General features: G+C 35.8%; 1 protein-coding gene across 7 annotated transcripts in view; it reads left to right on the top strand.

Annotated features, from left to right (window-relative positions):
* The window catches only part of PLCE1 (phospholipase C epsilon 1), a 174,606-nt gene that overhangs the window by 101,275 nt on the left and 53,178 nt on the right, over window positions 1-20,153 (top strand). For all 7 annotated transcript variants that reach the window (XM_068397336.1, XM_068397333.1, XM_068397332.1 and 4 more), the window contains 2 exons: window positions 3,912-4,228; window positions 19,901-20,046. In XM_068397336.1, coding sequence (XP_068253437.1) covers window positions 3,912-4,228; window positions 19,901-20,046 — 463 coding nt within the window. The remainder of the gene's footprint in view (window positions 1-3,911; window positions 4,229-19,900; window positions 20,047-20,153) is intronic.

Here is a 20,153-nt window from a genome sequence, read left to right as displayed (position 1 = left end):
AGTCAACCCATGAGTCCTTTTTTTTTAAAGCTAGGCAGAGGTTATCTTGTTTTGATTAATAAAAGCAGTGCTTGCTATTTAAAAGATTATCTGCTTCAGCTGTTTATCAGAAGGATAAGCAAAGCTATCAATTCCAGCTTTAGACAACTTGCAAATGAATAGTCAGGGTGCTCATTTTCTTCTACTAGTTTTAGCATTAACTTGATGTGGTAGAGCACAAAGAATAATACCATTTACTGCAGCAGCAGCTAATTTTAGTGAGGATTGTATCCTGCCTTAACTCTAACAAAATCTACTGTGATTTTGGCCTGAAAGCAGTTCCATTCTGCAAGTCCTTAGATTATAAGGACGTGGTCTTTCTTTGAAGCACAGAAAGAGATGATCTGTTTCCTGAACAACATGAACTGACAACACAAAGCTAGAGGACTTGTGGATGAGACTGGCTAGGGTTTTTTATAGCAGATCAGTTCCTGGTGTGAAAAATGATAAGAGTCTTAGACACGAAAAAGAGACAAAAAAAAAAATAGTCCAGAAAAAAGACTAGTTTAGTACAGGCAAATAAAAAGAGATAAAGAAAAAAGAGTAGACTTTTGTGCGGACTGTAGATCATGGAGGGTGGTGAAGCTGAGAATGAGGATCCTGGATTTTCTGTGATAAAATACAGAAGACTGGAATGAGGAAAGATAAAAGATCAGAATCTGGAGAGGTGAAATGTGTCAACAACCAAGACTTGCAAAGATGTGAATTATGGATGAAAGAAATATTTATAAGTGTAGAAATAGTCAAGAGAAATAAGTTCTATTTCCACTTCTTCAGTATTTATATCCATACTTTAGCCATGAGCTGTGAGCCTTTGTAATTCTGTTTGGCCTGTGCGTCTCTCCTTGGATATCAGCTGCACTCTTGCTACATTAGCTTGTTCCATGGACTCTTACATTAAAGACACAGCACTTGTTTAGTTCTTCCAGTTTAATGGAGAATTGAGAAATGCCAGTTTGAAATTCAGGGTTTTGAATTGGGAGGAGTTTTATTTATTTTCTATCTTTTTCCAAATCCAGCAATACCGGTGGGTGATCTTGTTTAGCCTGTGGCTTGAATCATCTTGGTTTAGCTTCCACAAAAAGATTTTCTTTTTGACAGCTTCATTTTTCTGTTAGAATGAAGCTGGCTTATGAAGCCTTCATTATGCAAGATGGTGCTGTCTCTTGGGTACTTTCATTAAAGGCTTTCAAAATCCCTGCATTAAAGCTTTCAAAATCCCAGCATCCTTTCTGCTGGACTTGATCAATGGGCAGTCAGTCTAGTGAAATAAAATTCAAATGAGATATTCCTAGTATTTTCTGGCAGTCCAGAGATACACTGTGGAAGCCACCTTCTTACCTCTGGTCACTTCGATCTGTTGAGCCTTGTTCTTAGTGTGAGATGTTGTAATAAGTGGAGCCTGAGGGGTGATTATACTTAGGCAAGGCAGCATGCAATAGGATCATCAACAGTGCCCTAGCCTGTTGCAAATTCGGTGTCAACCTTTGCCAGTTTTTGAGGTCTTCAAGCAAAGCTGAAGTTCTGAGACATTATGTGGAATGTAGATCTGTTGAAAGTGTGAATGTGGGCAGGTTTTGTAGTTGATATTGTAATGGAGAAGGTGAATTCTTGAGAATGCACCCCTAAATCTCATCAGCAAGCAGTGCAGTGGGGAACAGCTCATCTTCACTCTCTCTTCCATCAGTCACTTGACTAGGTACTCCTTATAGAGTTAAACCTTCCTTTCCTACTATATTGATAGATATAAGGTGTTTATAACTGTAGTTACCAAACAATGTTGAATTTGCAAAGCACCAGTATTTCTGTGGCCTTGCATTATCCATGCTACTTGCTGTCTTGTCTCACAGAGGCTGGTACAGGCTGTGCTTTCTCTGCCTTCTCCTGGCTGGCAGGGCACCTCATATTTCCCAGGAAAGTGCTTGAGTGAGAAGAGCTGTCATGCATGGGGGGTCAGTGAGGCACTGTGACTTCCAGGGAGCAATGCCTTTGCATCAATGTTTGCATCATGCCTTCCGTATCCTCCTCTTCCTGAGATAATGCTGGTTATGACAGTGACAGTTCGGTCTGTATATACAAAGCACTGTGCAAATATACAATCCCTATAATATAAAATGAACATTATATTTTGCATTGTTTTTATTTTGGCATAAGCTTCTGTTCTGTTTCAAAGCAAAGAACAGTCCAAATGAGCTTTAAGAGCTTTTTCATATGAAACCTTTCAGAATTGTTCCACACACATCGAAGTAGAAAACAGAAGTGGAGTTTCATGTAGAATCAAAGCAAACAAGACTGAAGGGAAGCCCAGAAGGCCACTGCACTTCACCTGCTGCTCAAAACAGGATTAACATGTCAACATGGTGTTCTTAACTGTCTTTCCTCCCGCCCCGATCTTTCTTACAGGAGTTTCAGAGACATAAATTTCTTGATATCTGCAGATATTGTATAGCACTACTTCACTATCCTTAAAGTTATACCTGTTCCCCACTATGTAACCAGGGTATTGCTTGTTGCAAGTTAATTCTGTTACTGTTTTCCTTGCCAGTCTAGCTATAGAAGCAATTACTCCTTGGTTCCTTCAGAAGCCTTTTATGCATTGAAAATTTCTCAACAGGTTCTGTTAGCCCAAAGGTTTTATTTAAGGCTGCTATAATTTATCTTTTGACTTCTAGTAGAATATGTTAAGAAAAGGCAATTTTCTCTCTTTAACTTCTCACTGATTGATAATAGAGTTTGCATAAAATTAATGTAACAAGGGAAACCTCATGTAGCATATTTTAAGTTTATTATAGGAGGATGAATTGTAATCAGTCATTATGAACTTGGGTTGGTTTTTTTTTTAGAGAACAGAAAGGATGTTTGCCCCCTCTACGAAATGAGATTTTATTGATATAAAAAAAATATTGAAGTAAAAGATAGATCTGGAGTGTACCTCCATTATGGGTGCAAAAAATCTCTAAAGATACTTTGTGAAGCAATGCAAAAAAATAAACTCCTTTTCGTGGGAAGGAAGAAGAGTATGGAATATACCACTATGGCTGTTTATACATTTAAGTAATTCTTGAAAAATTGTTGTTCAGAGATCCCATTCTAAACTTATCCAGTCGGAAGATCATACTCACTGTTTTGGAATCATTGTGTTGATGTTTCAGGCTTCCCACACAGTCTTACAAAGCTTGGCTTCTTCCTTCTTAGGAAAAGTTTTATTTTTCAAGGGACATCACTGCTAGGATATTATAAAACTACCATGAATCTTTTGTAATAACGGATAAAACACGCATACTCCCAAATATATGCATTTTCCCAGAGGAATGAAAAATGTTTTGTGACTTCAGACATATAGTTTCACTATGCGGTGAGCTCAGATAAATTGTATCTTATAAGCAAGAGGAATATGAAGAAAAATGCTGACCACATGGGTTTTACGTGATCATTACACATTATTTCTTGTGGCAGTAGAGTCCTGATGTCCCAGTCAAGGCCTCCAACCCCTCTGTACTGCGGGCTCATACGGAGGCCTGCCCAGATGATCCTTTTGTTTGAAGTTTTGACAAGACGGCAGGTGACTGAAGCAGGCGTTTGGCTAAGTCAGGAAGCAAGCACATTTTGGCAGGTAGTTTAACAATCTCAGAAGCCTTAGCTACCAGCTATCTAGCTAATACCACGTGTAGTTTTATAGACATATGTAGAAAGACCCCAACTAAAAGAACATATTAGGTTGTTTAAATATAAAGTAGTTAGGGTATAGTGTACTGATGAATAAATGAATGAACAGTTTAACAGATCAAAAAGAACAATTGTCTTGCTTTTGCACAGCCCAGTCCAAGAGTTAAAGGCAAAACCTAATAAATTTTTTATTTGTTTTGTTTTAGAACGTCAAGTGTGTACATCTATGGCTGGCTCCAGCGTCCTTCCCTCCAACGTGGCTGGTATCAGCAAAGAGCTGACTGAACTGCAGCACCTCATCCAGTTCCCAGAGGAGGTTGCCAGCATTCTGACTGAGCAGGAGCAGGAGCTCTACCAGAAAGTCTTACCCATTGACTACCTCTGCTTTTTAACCAGGGATTTGGGTAATGCTGAATGTCAAAGCAAGCTGCCATCTATTAAAGCTTCCATATCTGCTACTATTCTTTCTTCCCCAAATGGTGAACATAATGCTGTAGAAGATCTTGTGACAAGGTTTAATGAGGTAAGAGAAAACTTTTAAATTACTTTTCATAAGGGTTATTACCTGATTTGTGGGTTAGTTATTTCCTTTATCTCTCAGAGCTGAATTTAGCTGTAATGACAAATTTTTAAAACATAAGTTAAGATGACCAGGGGATTTAGATAAATAACTTCCACTGAATTTAATAGGAGTTATGTGACCGATTTGCTCGGTGAGTTTGGAAAACTGCAACCTAAGTCCTTCTTGCACATTGTAAAGTAAACAGGAAGAATAAAAACTACAGACTTGTATTTCTTTGTATTTATAATGACAGTATGGGGTATACTTTCAGTCAGTTTATTATTTTGTTCAGGAGCTGGAGTTTTATTTATTTGTTTTAGGTTTTTGTAGACTAAGCATGATCTTAGGAGTCAGCACAGAAGCATTATAAACTAGAAGTTTCTGTATTCTGTATAACTACACTAATCTGCACGATTTATTTATTTATTTAATCACTGTGTGTGTCTTGAATGTTGTGATACAAAGAACTGTCATTTGGCATGACACATTTCCATAAGCCAAATCGTGAGTCCTTTACTAAGATTTTACTGTATTTTCAGTAAGATGATCTTCTGATGAGTTTAATAGAAAATTGATCAAGGATTGAGAAACCTGTAAAAAAAATCGCCCCCAAAAAACCCAACCCAAAACAAACAAAAAGCTCCTAAATAAAACCTTAGGTTTTAGCTGCAGAAAAATGGAACAATTTCTTCCTTTTTTTTGTGTGAACCATACGCAATGTTAGCAGTTTCTAGATTCATAGAAGTAGAATAAAACGAAGATAATCTTGATTTATGCTCTTTTAGTTTTTTATCCACTGCATTCTTGTGCTTTAATAAGAGATGAAAATTGTCCAGGTATCAAAAAGACAGCACAAAATTAAGTAGATAGAACAGAATATGTATTAACCCCCAGTGAACTTCCTGGGCACATAAGAATCAGTGAGTATTTAGCATGTTTCGAAGTGTTCTTGTTTCTTGCATGTTACTGAGATTTAGGAACTGAAATAGTGTAAATATGTTGGCTTCTGTCACCTAATTCTATTATTGGAACATAAATAAAAGTTGCAACTACAATATTCAGTCTTTATATAGAGCCTCAAAATTGTTTAAATTAGCTCTAGTTACTGTATTTAGGAAAATACTGTGGCTGGTGAATAGCTGGAGAGGAATCTAGCTCCTGACCCAGCCAGGGTCCTCCTTCCTGGGGTGTTTCTCTTACAGTGATCACCATAGTGAGGGCAGTGGGAAAGAGGTAAAGTGGTCAAGCTCTAGTATGACCTGGTGAGGCACAATGCCAGCATGATTTGTTAGAACATTTTGCAGTTAGCTGTACAAATTAGATGGACTGTCATGTGTTCTGACACTGAACAGTCACAGGATTAAAGAACAAGTAGATGGTGAAGAAGTCTTGTCAGAAATGACTGAGACTATTCCATGTCAATGAGAATTTTAACATGAAAGTTGCCTTTTGGTAGAATAGTCAACATTATCTTTTAGTGTTAGAGGTTTGTGACTTTGTAATTTTTGTAGTCTAGCGTTACTTGTTTGGTAATGCTACAGGATAATTTCTCATATAATTTGAATTAATCCCTGAATATCCAGTGAATAGATTATATAATACTTAGTGCAATGGATTATTTTAAGTATAATCTGGACTAACTTTTTAAAACATAGATGTTATATGTTCAAATGGAGTTATTGTACAATATTTACTGCTTGTAATAAATCACTGTTTTGCTATCTGCTTTATCTTATGGTGGAGTATATCAGTTGCCGTAGCCAATCACAAGCGTGAACTTTCAGAATGTCTTTGTTTATAAATGGCAAGAAAATTCTTGTGCAAAGAGTCATGCTTTTGTTGGCAAAAGTCAGTGCGCACTTGCTGATTATTTTTGGCGTTGCCTATAGAAATACTGAAGTATATTTATAATGTGGGAGCCAGAATGACTTTTAGGATGACAGGCTTCTGATACATAATGGGAAAAAAATAATTTCATGTCATTGTTCTTTTAAATGAGCAATTATAGTATATAGAGGATTTTTCATAAAGCAATATGCTTTTTAGTAATTTTTCTGACACTACATTTTTATGAGGAACACTTGTTTAAAATGACAGTCAATAACTGCTGTTGTGTTACACAAAGGCGCTTCTTTATTTAATAGAAGTAATACTGACACTTTCATGGAAGCTTAGATTGAATGAGGGCTGTAGGAGTATTATAAAATAAATTAATAATTACAAATAATGAAGATGAAAATGTTTTCAAATTATTAAAATACCTTTTAAAAAGTGAGTTTAAATGAAAAGTAGGGACAAAATTTGGTCTTATTGAGGTAAATTTAACTAGTGGTATTACTGTTTAAATTCCAGTAACGCCCAGAAAGCCCCATTCATGACTGAAGTTGCAAACTCACATTGGCTGCAGCGTGCAAGATCAAGTGGTAGATATTGGGAAACATCACATAGTTCCCTTATACTTTAAATATGTTTGCTGTTACAAATTATTGTTTTCTAGATGTGAAAGATTTAAATATTGTTACTGGCGAGATACATAGATTATGAATATCTTCTAATCATTTGTTTAAACCTTTCTACTTACTATTGGTTAGTGTTGCTTAATATGAATTACAGTATTTAGACCTCAGTGGGGTCTAAAAGGTATGGGAAAGAGTTACACAGGAGAAAGCACTTATGGTGAGTGGTCAGCCTTAAGCATTTGGCATGGAAATGGTCTATGAAGAATTGCAGAACTGAATCAGAAATCAGTTGCCCTCTGCAGTACGTAAGATCGGCAGTTGAAGACAATTAACATGGCTGAATGAGCAGTAAATAACTGATGTTATTTTTCCTTCCTTCTCCTTGTGGAGAAGCGTAATAGTGGGCATACTATCTAACACTGGATGAAACCTGTAAAGTGCATTTTCTTTTGCTGTATTACCTGGGTGAGGTGTTTTGACTTAAAGTACTGGAAGTGATTCAGTGATCACATTAATGCTGATGACCCATCAGGAACACTTCCTAAATATTTTTTTCTGTAGAAAGGCAGGATGACAGTAGCTGGAGCTTTTGCCAGCCTCAGTGTTTCATTGTATCTTTAACTTGTTTTAACATCTTGAGAATTTTGCAAGATTTCTGAAAATTATTGGGTCTCTTAGTGTGACAATGGAAATACATTTTTGTCAGATACTCTTGTTCTGAGATCACGGTGTTGTGAGCCTGATGAGAGAAGCTGAAAAGCATAAAAAGGATTAAAACAAATTTAGAAACCAAGTTAAGAAGCATATAGTGAGAAATCTGCATCACAAGTAACTTAACACACAAGGAGAAAAGTTGTGGTTGTGCCTCAGGCCAGAAGGATTTTGCTGAAGTGGGATGTGTGAGCCTGTTCCTTGATGAAAGTTGAATAGGCTTTTGGCGAGTATCTTAGTGTTACTGAGTGACAGTGCAAAAAATAAGTAGTGATAGGTGGTATAAATTTAATTTGTCGTCCTTGCCTGATCTTTTTTTTTGAAAATAGGAGCTTTATTCTTGCTTTAAAGGCAAGGTAACCAACTTAAGTGTTTGAGGGCTCCTTTGTTACTGTCTTTGTGTCAAGGTTTCCACAGCCTGCTTACACCTTGCCTGAAGAGCCACACAATTTATTTTTAACTTTCAACAATCTTGAACATATTTGTCATTGTGTCAGTGACTGCTCAGGGTGTCAGTGGATTGAGTCCTCTATATTACGGAAGAGGCACGATTCGTTTACCTCTGGGATCTGTGATAAGCGCTCACCTTGCCCTGTTTTGCGTGGCTTTAGTTAGTGCTTTGACCTTAAATTCTGCAGTACAGCAAGAAACTCTACTGCAGCTGGAGGTACCTTTATTTGTCACAGATACTGGATGAAACTAGTAACTGAGTGGCATTTATTTCTCATATATGAAGATCTTAAAAAAAATAAACAACAAAGATTGGAGAAATAGATTACCTTTATTAATATTGACAAAAGATGGAAATTATAGCACACTAGACCCTCTTTATGTATACATTTTTTCTTTTCACTGTAAAGAATGATAGGGGAAAAAAATTGTAGTAGTGTAAGTAGTGTAGAGACATGAAAGATGGATAGCATGGATTAAAGCTACTGTCAAGCAGTCCATGAAGAGTAGCATAAACATGCAACTGGCAAATCCTCTGCTGCTGAGGATGGGAAACAGAAACTGCCTTTGTTTAAGAGAGTATGGTTATGGCTTAGACCTGACATACCGTTACTAGAGGGTATTCAGGCATTATGTATTTCCCTATGTCTTTTCTTGTCATGAGTTTCCAAGTATCAGTTTCTTCCCTACTGTGTTAATCAAGGTGGCTGCCATGACAAGGAGCTTGAACACCCAATGACTTGTTTCAAAAATATGTTGTGAGAAAGGTCAGTCATGAATTATCTGCTTGAGTCCCACTAAATGGGATGGAATACATTCTTGGATTGTATTTCATTTGTATTTTAAAAGTTTTGGGTCATTCCAGCGCTCACGTCTATACAGAAATTCACAGGGAAATAAAATATTCACAGGAAAATAAAAATCTTATCATCTGCTAATGTTGCAGTTTGTCTGCAGGATTTACTGTCTCTGATGGAGTTTTCAGACAGGTAGAAGTTCATATGACATACAGCCGAGTCACTAAAGATTTGTAATATTTACATATATAGACATTTTTTCAGGCTTCCCTTCCATAGCAGTACTGTAGAAAGATGATAGTCATGGTGGAGGTTCCCACTGAAGTTTAAATAACTTCTGTAATGCTGCTATAGAAAGCCTAGTCACTACTGTTTAAGAAATAGTTCATAAAACTAAAGTTAAATTAAAATATAATCAAAGAATTAGAGGACTTTTCAACATGTGGAGTAGGTGCAGTAGACTTGAAAAACGAAAAGTTAAACATTATGGATAACCACAGAAGGGTGACAGATGCAAGCAAAAGGTATTAACGAATCACTCTGATTACATGCTGCGCTGCAGAAAGAATATAGATTACTATGTAATAATTATCTGGTATTTAATGAGGAGGAGAACAGAACTGAGAGAAATGATACCATTCTGTTAATGGATTTGAAATACACATATTTCAGAATTAATGAAAATAAATAAATAGTTTTGCCTGCTTAAAAAAAAATGCATCCTGGTGTTCTGCAATTAACAAGCAGCTAATTCCCATTAAAGAACAGATCCAACTGATCACTTTCTTGGAGTAATATAATAGTGTGGCATCAAACACTGAAAACTGAAGAAGGAATTTTGTTGGATTTAGAAAAAAAGGAGAGAAAATTATATTGTGTTCACCTGCATCTACAGCTCTTCTAGGCAGTGCATGCACTATCTTAGACATCTAAATGTGGCTGAAATTGAAACTTTATCAGAAATGTTCTTCTATAATACTATGATTAAAAAGCAGATTTTTTTCAGTTGTTCCTTAATCCTGAAGTTTCGATCAGATTTAACAAATATACGAAGTCAAAGGAGAAGTTAAATTACTAAAAGGGAACAGTTTAATTTCTGCTTTTTAGACCCCAGATATATTCCTAAACTTTCATGGATCCAGCGGTCATCCTGATTTTCTAGGATGGCAGATTGTAATCTCAGCTGTTATAAAGTTTCTATCTTTTGACCTCTTGTCTCTGTACTGCATAGAAAACTTAACAAAAATTGTTTGTAATATTTCAGAAGACATTTAAAGGAGAAACTGAAAATATGGAAAGTAATTTTGTTTTTTACTTAATGTATTGTAGGAGAATTGTGCACTAGAATGAATGAATCCTGTTGTTTTTTGTCTCACTTTCTTCTTGTAACAACCTGAGGTTTCAAACGGTCTCAGAGAAAGGGAATGATATTTCTGTCCCTTTAACCTGTTTGACCTGAAATTCTGTTTGTGTTATACATCTTGTTCCTATGGGTTGTCTGTTTCCTTACCTGTTAGTATCAGTAGTTCTGTTACTTCTTTATAAATTTTTTGCAGAAAACATTATTTCAGATACTCTGAATGCATTTGGTTCAAATTTTCAAGAGCAGGTGACTACAACAAGACTTTTATGAAATAAGCTTGGTAGAATATTCTAAGTTTGTTCCAATTCTGCTTTTATTGCCAGAAGACAGTAAGGGAAGCCTTCTTTAAAACGATGGACTTTTCCTATATTTTTAGAAAGTGTGTAGCTCCAAACTCGGAAGTGTTTCAATATGGGAATTAACATCTCTTTAAATCTTTTTCAGATAGAGAAGAATCTTTCTGTATATTTTAAGGATGCATAGTATCCCTATATAAGTAAAAATAAACACATTGCTAAGCCAGATGTATTTGAGAAAAAACTGTGGGTCTGTTACAAGTGCCAGTTTATAGCATGTAACTTTGATTCAGTAATTAATTCAGATTTACAGGAGTAGAAGCAGCAAATCCACCTGTAGATATTTCAAATATTCTTTCATGTTTTAGCTTTTTTTTTTTTTTTTTACTGTGCTAGCAGAATTTAAAACTCTATTGTAGCCTGTGCCACATGTGCACAGATAATTAAAGAAGGGATTTTGCTATTCGGCTTTTATTTATCGTGAAGATTTTGGTCTACATGTATTCAGTATCACCAGCTAAAAATAAAGCCCATAGTCTTTAAAAGTTTGATTTAAACTGTAGCTATATGATAGTGGAGACTTGGGCACAACATGTACCCATCAGCAAGACACAGCTGATATTTCATTTGCTTCTAATAATATCAAATTGATCATAGAGTCTTGTAAGAGCAAGGCAGTGGATCAAGCTAAAGACAGATTTCTTTCCTGTTACTAAATGTAATTAAAAGCTGATTGTGAATTAGTGGCTAGCGTGGGAGGAGGAGAGTGAAATATAATAACGTCTAGCTTTGCAAAACTATTGACTTTTGGATTCTCAAAGACTGTGCACATAATAATAATAGTAGTGGTAATAGTAGTAATATATTCTCCTGCTGACAGAGCCCTGACTACCAGAAGTTTAGTTTTCATGGATGTATAAAAACTGTGGGAGGAAACTATTAAGGAGATTCTGCAGATTTAGCAGGGCGCTGGTAGCTGGAAAGAGATTAGAAAAATGGTAGCTGTGTGTTTTAGGACCCTGAGAACTGTAGCAATGTACTTTTTTCCATCTCTCCTTGTTGCCCACTGTACCTTTCTCTTCTTCATTTCATTCTTTTCTCTGATTCCTGTATGGTATTACGAGCTCACCCTGCTTCTTTAGCTTGAGTACCACGTGGTCCTTACTCAGTATCATACCTTTATGATATGCCACAGTCTTCCTGGGCACCTATTTCTTTTTCTGTATCTTTACCCTCCCAGACTCATCCAGATTCATGGCTTTTACTCCCGGCCACTCTTTTGCCTCTCGCCAGCAAAGCAACCACAGAAACGCAAGTTCAATGTACATGTTGTAAACATTTTTATTTATGTTTAACATTTATGTTTATGTTTTATTTAAAATATTTTCAAGCATTGCTTTATATAAACATAAGAGTCTCTTGTAACTTGATCTTTCTGGCCACCGCTTCAAGTAAAAGAAAAGCAATAAAAACTTAAAACAAAATGAAGCGTTTAATTTTCCATGCTAAGATATGCGTACAAAGCAATTGTGGTGTCTTAGATTGAAAGTTGCACCAGATTGAAAGATCATTCAAACAGCTGTCTGAAGTCCCACTGTGGAACTCAAAATGCAAAATAAGAAGTTCAATATATAAGGTGATCTTTTTGGAAAGATTGAATTGCCAAAAAATAAGCTAAGAAGGTAAAAATGTTTGAACTGCTCCAGGGTAGCACTGCTACTGGGATGGTTTCATTATTCTTATATTCAGTATAGTTAATTAAAAATACGGCTTTTAGGACACTAAATGAGTATCATAGTTTTATTTTTAATGGTTTAAATTTGTAAGTTTTCTTCATTGTACATTCAAAACACAAATTTAAACCGTCACTGGCAAAACAGAGACATATCATTTTACTGAAATAATGGAATGTAAATAAATATTGTGCTCTGTCTCTTAGTTCAGCATTTTTTTGCAATGCCTAAATGGGTTTGCATAATACTTTTAAAAAGATTGTGTTTGTACAAATATCAAACTCTTTCCAGTCCTTGTTTGGAATAGTGTTTAATCAGATTTAAAATAGTAAATGTTCTTTGTAAGATTATATAATTTCACTCAAGCATGTAAAGTGAACCATCTGTTCATAAGATAATGCAATTTAAAATACTTAGATTTAAAAAAATGTATCTGAAAATTATGTTGCATATTATACCAAAAGCCTGAAAATTTTAATAATGAAACTTCAGTGAAACCCATGTAAAATAAACCAGTTCTGTGTTATATACTGTGATCCTTATATTCATCAGTATGCACTGATGGGTTTGTGCACAGTTAGCAACACAAAGGAACTCATGATAGCCAGCTATTAGTGCTAATGCTGCATATTGCTAGTGTTTTTAAAAGCCTCATAAATATGAATCTGGTCCATGTAGTTTTATAAGAATAATATTGCTCAACAACACTTTTACTTTGTCGAAATACTTTGTAATGTTGTGAAAGATGGATTTAATTTTTTTTTTAAGAGGGAGAAATCACAGTACACTGATACACTAAGGATTCTGCTTTTAAACATCATGTATGTTTTTCTCTCTTGCCATAAATACTGCATGATATCTGATGAGGGTTAGTTTTACATGGATTATTCATGTTCTTCAGATTTTACTTAAATTTCTTGATTTTGTCAACCAAAATAATTAAAACCAGAATGGCTTGGTTAAGTGGGTTACAGATAATCATGCTTATCCTTTAGTTACCTGAAAAATCAACTTCTTGTTTTGTATTCAGAAACTTATCATACACAAGTATTAAAATTGCTTGCTTTCTTGCTCCAGTGTAGGCAGTATTTAAATCAGCTACAGTTTATTATAGAAATATATCCATGGCTATTTTTTATATGTTAGGTGTTAGAGAAGGTATGTACTGTAATCTTACCTTGTGGTAAGCCAAAAGATTTTTATTTTACTTTCTAGCAATGGTAAATGTTAATCTTCAGGTAGGCAGCTGTGTTTGCTAATTTCACCTCTGAAAGCTGCACCTCTCAAGTATTATGAAGTTCCTAAAAAATGTAATATAAAAATAGAAGACATCATTTCTTTCATGTAGCATCACCCACAGAAGTATGTAACTTGGGAATTGCTGTAAAAGCCTTATAAACTTAAGAGCTGGGGAAATGAGTGTAAAGCAGTACAAATGACAAAACACTGGGCTTCACAGGTGGAGATTTTTAATAGTCTCCTCCCTCAGTATGACTTCTGCATTTACATTCTGATAAAAGATAAACAATAAATTAATTCCCATTCAAAAAAAATAACAGAATACATTCTCTAGTAGCTATATAAAGGGTAGTAAATATTTTTTTAATATTTATGAATTATTATAATCTTGAGTATTAGAAGGGTAAAAGAAGAAAAGGAGTAAAGTAAATCCATGGCAAATTTAGGGATACAGTTAATAATTCAACATGCATTACACGCTGTTCCATCCTGTGTGTTACATGGAGCAGGATTTCAATAGAGTAAGTGGTAAACAGTCCTGTAGTTTACACTTGTAAGGACTTTAAGGTCATGTGCCATCCCTTGAGGATCAAGTTCATCATGGGTGTCTCTTTTACAGCCTTCATATTCTATTAGTAAAAGCAGCTGAGCATCAGTAATAAGCTATATCCTGCCCCTGACAAATTGGGAGATTTTTGCCTGCATATGGACATGACTTTAAATCAGTGGTAGTTCAGTGATTAGGCAGTCAAAAACATAGTCTCATATTATTTTTTTGAATGATTGATATAGATTTCCCATATTTAAAAGTTTAGCGTGGATTTATTTATTTTTTCTTAATAAAATGCTATAAGTTTAAAAAATTGTATTCCTACTATTAATTCTGGCAGTTGAGTTATAGGAGCTTTTCTGTCTATTTAATTGCCTTTTTGAAAAAATACAAATGAAAAGGGAATTCTGCAAATCAGAACAGAAATTTCTGGACCCTGGTGGGAATGATGTCCTGAAAAGGGAAGGTTTGGCTATCCTAAATAAAGGTCTACTGTTGCTACAGTTGTGAAAAATTCCAAGTTAAGTTGAAACATTGAATGAGACTCAGTCACTGACTTAAAAATATTCACAGTATGTTTGAAGATTAATGCTGAGTTATGACTTTCCCAAATGCATTAGCAATATTTAACTTGAAAGTTAAATTTTATTTAAAAGTTTTATTTGAAAACTTTGATCAAAGTAAGATAAGCCTAAAAACCTTAAAAAAAAAAAGTTTATTGAAAATAAGAGATTTCAGTGCAGTTAAAATAGTAAGAGGTGATACAAAGATAATTTCAAAAAACCTAAAACTATCCAGATCTTTATGTACTACTGTGCTTGAGATCGTTGCTCAGCTACAAACTGCATTGCCCGGACATCTGATGCAGATCCTGTGTGCTCAGACTAGGATTTGGAGGAGGCTCCCGGCCCTCTGAAAGTTTCCAAATGAGGCTACTTTACAATATATCCAAAATTAATTCGGCACAATGTTGTGAGTGCTTCTCTGTATTAGCTCACCAGAAAATATTTAAATCTTAACTAAGTATCTACTTGATTTTGTTTGTTTACTACTTAATGAAGGACACTCATTTTTATCCATCTGAAAGAAAAGATGGATGTTATTAACAACTTCAGTGTATCGTGTTTCAACTTATGACTTTTCTTGTGTCTTGCAATCATGTGGATTATAGTAATGAAGCCAGGATACATTTTCTCATACTTTTCAGACTCATCAGCAGTGCAGCGGAAATCTAATTATAGATTTGCTGTGGTGGTTTCTGTTCTGAAGGGAGTTTAAAATGAGTTACGTAAACAGAACTATGTAAGTTGAGTGTGAAAAAAATTAAACTAGGGAAATAATGATTAATATGTCAATATGTAGATTGCAATTTGACATTAAAGTGATACCTAAGACAAAAACTTGGTCCAAAAAGCGTTACGGCTCATGCTGATGAAAACTTGCAGTGTATTTTGACCTTCTCAGCAAGGCTACTACTGTGCACTCTTTTGGCTGGGGTGTGCTGCCTCTGGTCCCAGAGCTAGCTGGTTCAGGCAGTGCCAGAGCTGCAAAGCCCTCACGCTGATGTAGTGGCAGCCTGATAACTAGGCAGCTGACGTCCAGCCTAAGGATGGTACTTCATCCTTGCGTTAGGTGCTCCTCAGGTGTGATGCAGCTGGGGAGGTAGCTCTGGAAGCCATCCAGGAATGAACTGGCCAGGATGGAGCCTCCATTTGCTCTGTTCACCCTGCTGGAAACCCCCTCTTGGAGGTAGAGATCACACCTGGTTTTAGTGACAGAGAAACTGTGCCACTCCAGAATACTGTCTGTGCTACTTGCTTGTCAAAGTGCAAAACCCAGGGTTTTCAGTTCAACTTCCACGTGATTTCCACAGTCACGAAGAAATACATACGTATGCAGAGTTGTTCTCTGCTTTTGTGTGAGATGTATCTAGCTCAGATGTACACAGACAACATCTGAGGAATCCCAATTCTGAACTTTCATTTGAATGAAGATCTTGAAAAGTTTGTTATTTCTTGCACACCATCTGTGCAGAGGAAGCTTAATGCATCCCAGGCAGCAAAAATATAGTATATGCATTATTAGGTATTTTGGGGATCCAGTGGCAGCTATACAGTTGTTTGAGAATGTCGGTGATTCCTGTGGAGGCATTCCTTTGAGAATGTACTCTGCACTATTCATATATTTATCAATAAATCACAAAATTTGTGAGTATATTTACTGAGTATTGTTTAATGAGTGTATGTTTTAATTAATAAACTTAAGTTTCCTCTAAGTTGTCAAGAAGATCGCAGTCCTTTCAAACTTGCCTGCATTTTAGTGTTTGTGTGTTGTTCATTTTAGCTATGGCCATTATGAACAATCATTCAAATTAATGCCATACCCAAGCTATTTCCATATGCGTTTATTTAGCATATTGTTCTTTATGATAAAGTTCTTGGATCTGTCATTTCAATCTGCCTGGGCAGAATAAAATCTTCAGGGAGTTCAGAGCTGGGAAGTGACCTCAGTCAGCAGAATTTCAGCTTTGATTTTCTGCTCCTTTAAAGCCTGCTGATTCAACCAGATCTCCTACCTTCAAAACTTCTGTGAGAAAAACCCTCTATGACATTTTAAGTGGATAACTGATAGTTCTGCTTATTAATTCTGTGTTTGTTTCCCAGCTCAGTTCCAGGACCACCTTTAATTTTGGGGAAACAGAGCCCCCTCAGCTCTGTTACCTGACTAAATTATCCTTTCTTTCCAGCTGTCTTCACTAAAAAAGCTGGGAGTAGAAAAGTTTTGCAGATGTTAGGCACAGCACTTGGCAATAACCTCCAAAATGAAACCTTCCAAGAAATCAGTTTTGGAGTACCAGGCTATTATGCTTTTAGAGAAGCCCATAATCCCTTTTTCTGGGGGCTGTATGATGCATTCAGATTAATCAACCAACAGTCTGAATAATTCATAGAAAAACTTTACGGAGACCTAATGCTGTTCAGAACCACCAGAAAGGTCAATTTATACTCCTGGCTACTGCTAGATATGACATAAAAGAACCATAAGTTGTAACAGTCTACAGCATATGTAGAGGAACAATTCTGTTTCATTCCTAAGTTCATCAACTCATAAAATGATATGAAGGAAATTTTCCATTATGTGCATCTGACTGGGGGTGCAGCCTGCTCCTTACACTTTTCCTGATCTCCAGGAAATGTGAAAATATTGAAGTTTCTAAAGCAGTCATGTTCATTATTTTTCAGGAGTAGGTTGTATCTTTAGATGCTCAGTTCTGTCCCCTGATTCTGCCCAGTCCATTATATCTGCCTTTGCCCATTCGGTTTTAAAATTTAGAGATTCAGACAATTTATTTTTCCTTCTTGTTTAGTGAAAGATTTTTTAAATGTTTTCTACTCTTCCTGTAAGTCTGTTCTTTTCCTGTAAGAGGAGTGAGCATAAACTTCATGGGAGACTACTGCCTTTTGCACCCTTATTTTGCTCTTACATATACATATGCCATCTCGAGACTGCAAAACCTTGTTCATGCTGACCTTTATCATTTTTTGTTTACTTTTACAGAGTGTTTGTAAGAGTTCATCATAACTGTTTATAGCAGTCCTAAACTCTCTATTAAATAAAATTTCAACAAGTGACTGTCCTAGTTTCAAGGTTGCTTCTTAGTGGGGAGTCTGAATTCAATTGCCTTTTTAGACATTCTTTATCAATTTTGATACTGTTTTCTCCTGACCATTACATCTTTACTCCGTAGATTAAAACAGATCTGTTTAAAATTATATTATTCTTTAACATGTTTAAACACATATTAATCAAACTGTCATTACCACACTTGGTATTTCATACCAAACAAATATTAATTTTTTTTGTGAGATTGCATGTTTAGCATTTGCATTCCCTAACAGAGCCATTTCTGGAAAATGGGAATAACATCCAAAAACAATATGTAATTTTATGCCATCATACACAAACAAATCTATGCCCACCTTGAATCACAGATTTAACTGTTTTGTTTCACAATTTCTGATATTTTTGTGCATTTAATTTATTACCTTTTATTCTGCTTTTGCCTGCATTTGACCCCCGTGTCACGCAGTGCTCCGGGTTTTTTGTATTTTTCCATACCTTCATGCTCTTCAGGTATGCACTTCTTTGTTGATTCAGTTTTAACATTTTAGGAGTAACCAACTGAGCACTTCAAATAAAATTTCAGCTAAATTCAAATTCTCATTCAGAGCTGGTGCAGTGATTAGCTATATCTTGTATAGGGCAGCCAATATGAATAGTTTTTATTTATTTATTTTTGTGTTTTGGCCCCTACAGTGACAGTGCATTAAGGCTGTGTTTGGGAAAGCTTCTTGAGGGTGTTTACACACACGACATTGGGCTCTGGTACTTGTTCTAACTTTGTTGAAAGATCTATACCTCTTATCTGCTCCTACTCTTTTCTGTTCTTGCATGTTAGTTATAAAAACATACAGTATTTCCTGAAACAGTAGTTAACCTCTTTCCTTTCGATTGTCACTAGACTTGAAGCGAGTTTCTTCCAGCTCTTGCCTTCCATACCCAAGCTGTTCGATGAGGGCTAGAGCAGGCGGAACAGTGTTTCTTAATGGGTCCATTGTCCCCTGATCCTCACATCCCATTAGAGCATCCCTATCCCCATGGTGCACAGTCCTGACTATGTCCTCACCATATGAAAGACAGAATGATTTTATAACCTCATTTCTTCAGTCTTAAAAATGTGATATTTTTTTTTTTTTGTACGCACATATACATTGCTTATATTGGAGCTATGGCTTGTCTTCTCATCTGCACATTTCTCATTTGTTGTTCTTGATTGAGCTGGGCATCAGAAAGATTACATAGTAACTTGAATTTTTAATATTCTTTGACTTCTCCCTCAGGACTGAGAGGCTCAGAACACTGTGTCTGTATAGACTTACATAAGTGGAAGCCCTGTATATTTTTAGTGGATTTTTTTCCTGTTAGTACTGCTGCATTTACATTTTATTTCTCATCCTTGGTTTTTTAAATAAAAGTCTATGCCCCCTGAGGGGTGAACTAACATTTTCTCATTTTTCTAAGCCTCTCCTCACACTGGTATTGTCTGTAAACACTTGAATCCTTCAGGTCCAAAGAATGGAACTCAGTGTCAGTAAACAAATCATGTTTATTGCTTCCTAAGTGTTTACACAATGACAAAAATCAAGCCCCCAGGGAATCATGTTGTAAAAAGGAACAGTTGGTTTAAATTAGGTTTCCATGTGAAATATAGCTACTTTTTATGGATGTTGTGGGAACATAAACTGTAAAGAAAATCTGCACACTGGTAAAATGAAGGTTTGATTTTTATTTGTTTAAATACAAACAGAATCATATACTAAGTTAATTTCTGATTCTGGCATTAATTAATACCCTAACAGAGGTAGTATGGTAGTAAGGTCACACTTAGGAAGCTGGAGTTTTTTTTGTTTACTTCATTTGTGATGCTGCCAATGGATAATGTGAATTATTTTAAATGTTCAGTGCATATAGGAATTAGCAAGTTTGTACATTAAATACAACTACCAGTTTTGTGAAATTAAGCAAAAATAAAAATTCCAGTTTATCAACTTTCACTGCCCATGTTGTAAGAACAAGCGTTATTCAGTGCGAGGCTGAGGTTTGCAAGCTATGTTAATGAGAATTTACACTGCAGATCTCTCTAGCAGCTCTAGAAATCAGCACTAGCTTAAGTGTTCATTTTCTTCTGTGGCCTGAATGTGTATTCAGAATATGTTACATTAAGATACAGTAGTTTTTTGTTAATTTAAGTATTTCCACAGTAGTTAATGATTTAACTGTTGTAACATGAGTAAGTCTGTGTGTAAGATGTGTTTGCAATGCATGTGATTTGGCCGTGAGTGTATGAGTAGAATTTTGACTGATACCGTCCTGACCGAAGGAAACAAAAAAACCCCACATTATCCATCCAGTATGCATGAATGCTCCAAGTGACATTGCTCTGGCTGACTGTACTGTCCGTTTTATTTTACAAGGTGAGCTCGTGGGTTACCTGGCTGATCCTGACTGCAGGTTCTATGGAGGAGAAACGAGAAGTCTTCTCATATTTAGTACATGTGGCAAAATGCTGCTGGAATATGGGCAACTACAATGCTGTAATGGAATTTCTGGCAGGGCTAAGGTACTGGCAAATCTTTTTTTAAATGGCTTTTCAGTGATAGATTACACTGCAGCTTCTGTTAAGCAGATGTCTCTGGAGAACAATGGAATAAACAGAAATCTGTGGCT

The sequence above is a fragment of the Nyctibius grandis genome, chromosome 4 (assembly GCF_013368605.1).
Source record: "Nyctibius grandis isolate bNycGra1 chromosome 4, bNycGra1.pri, whole genome shotgun sequence".
In the NCBI taxonomy this organism is placed as follows: domain Eukaryota; kingdom Metazoa; phylum Chordata; class Aves; order Nyctibiiformes; family Nyctibiidae; genus Nyctibius; species Nyctibius grandis.
This window is presented reverse-complemented; position numbering and strand designations above follow the sequence as displayed.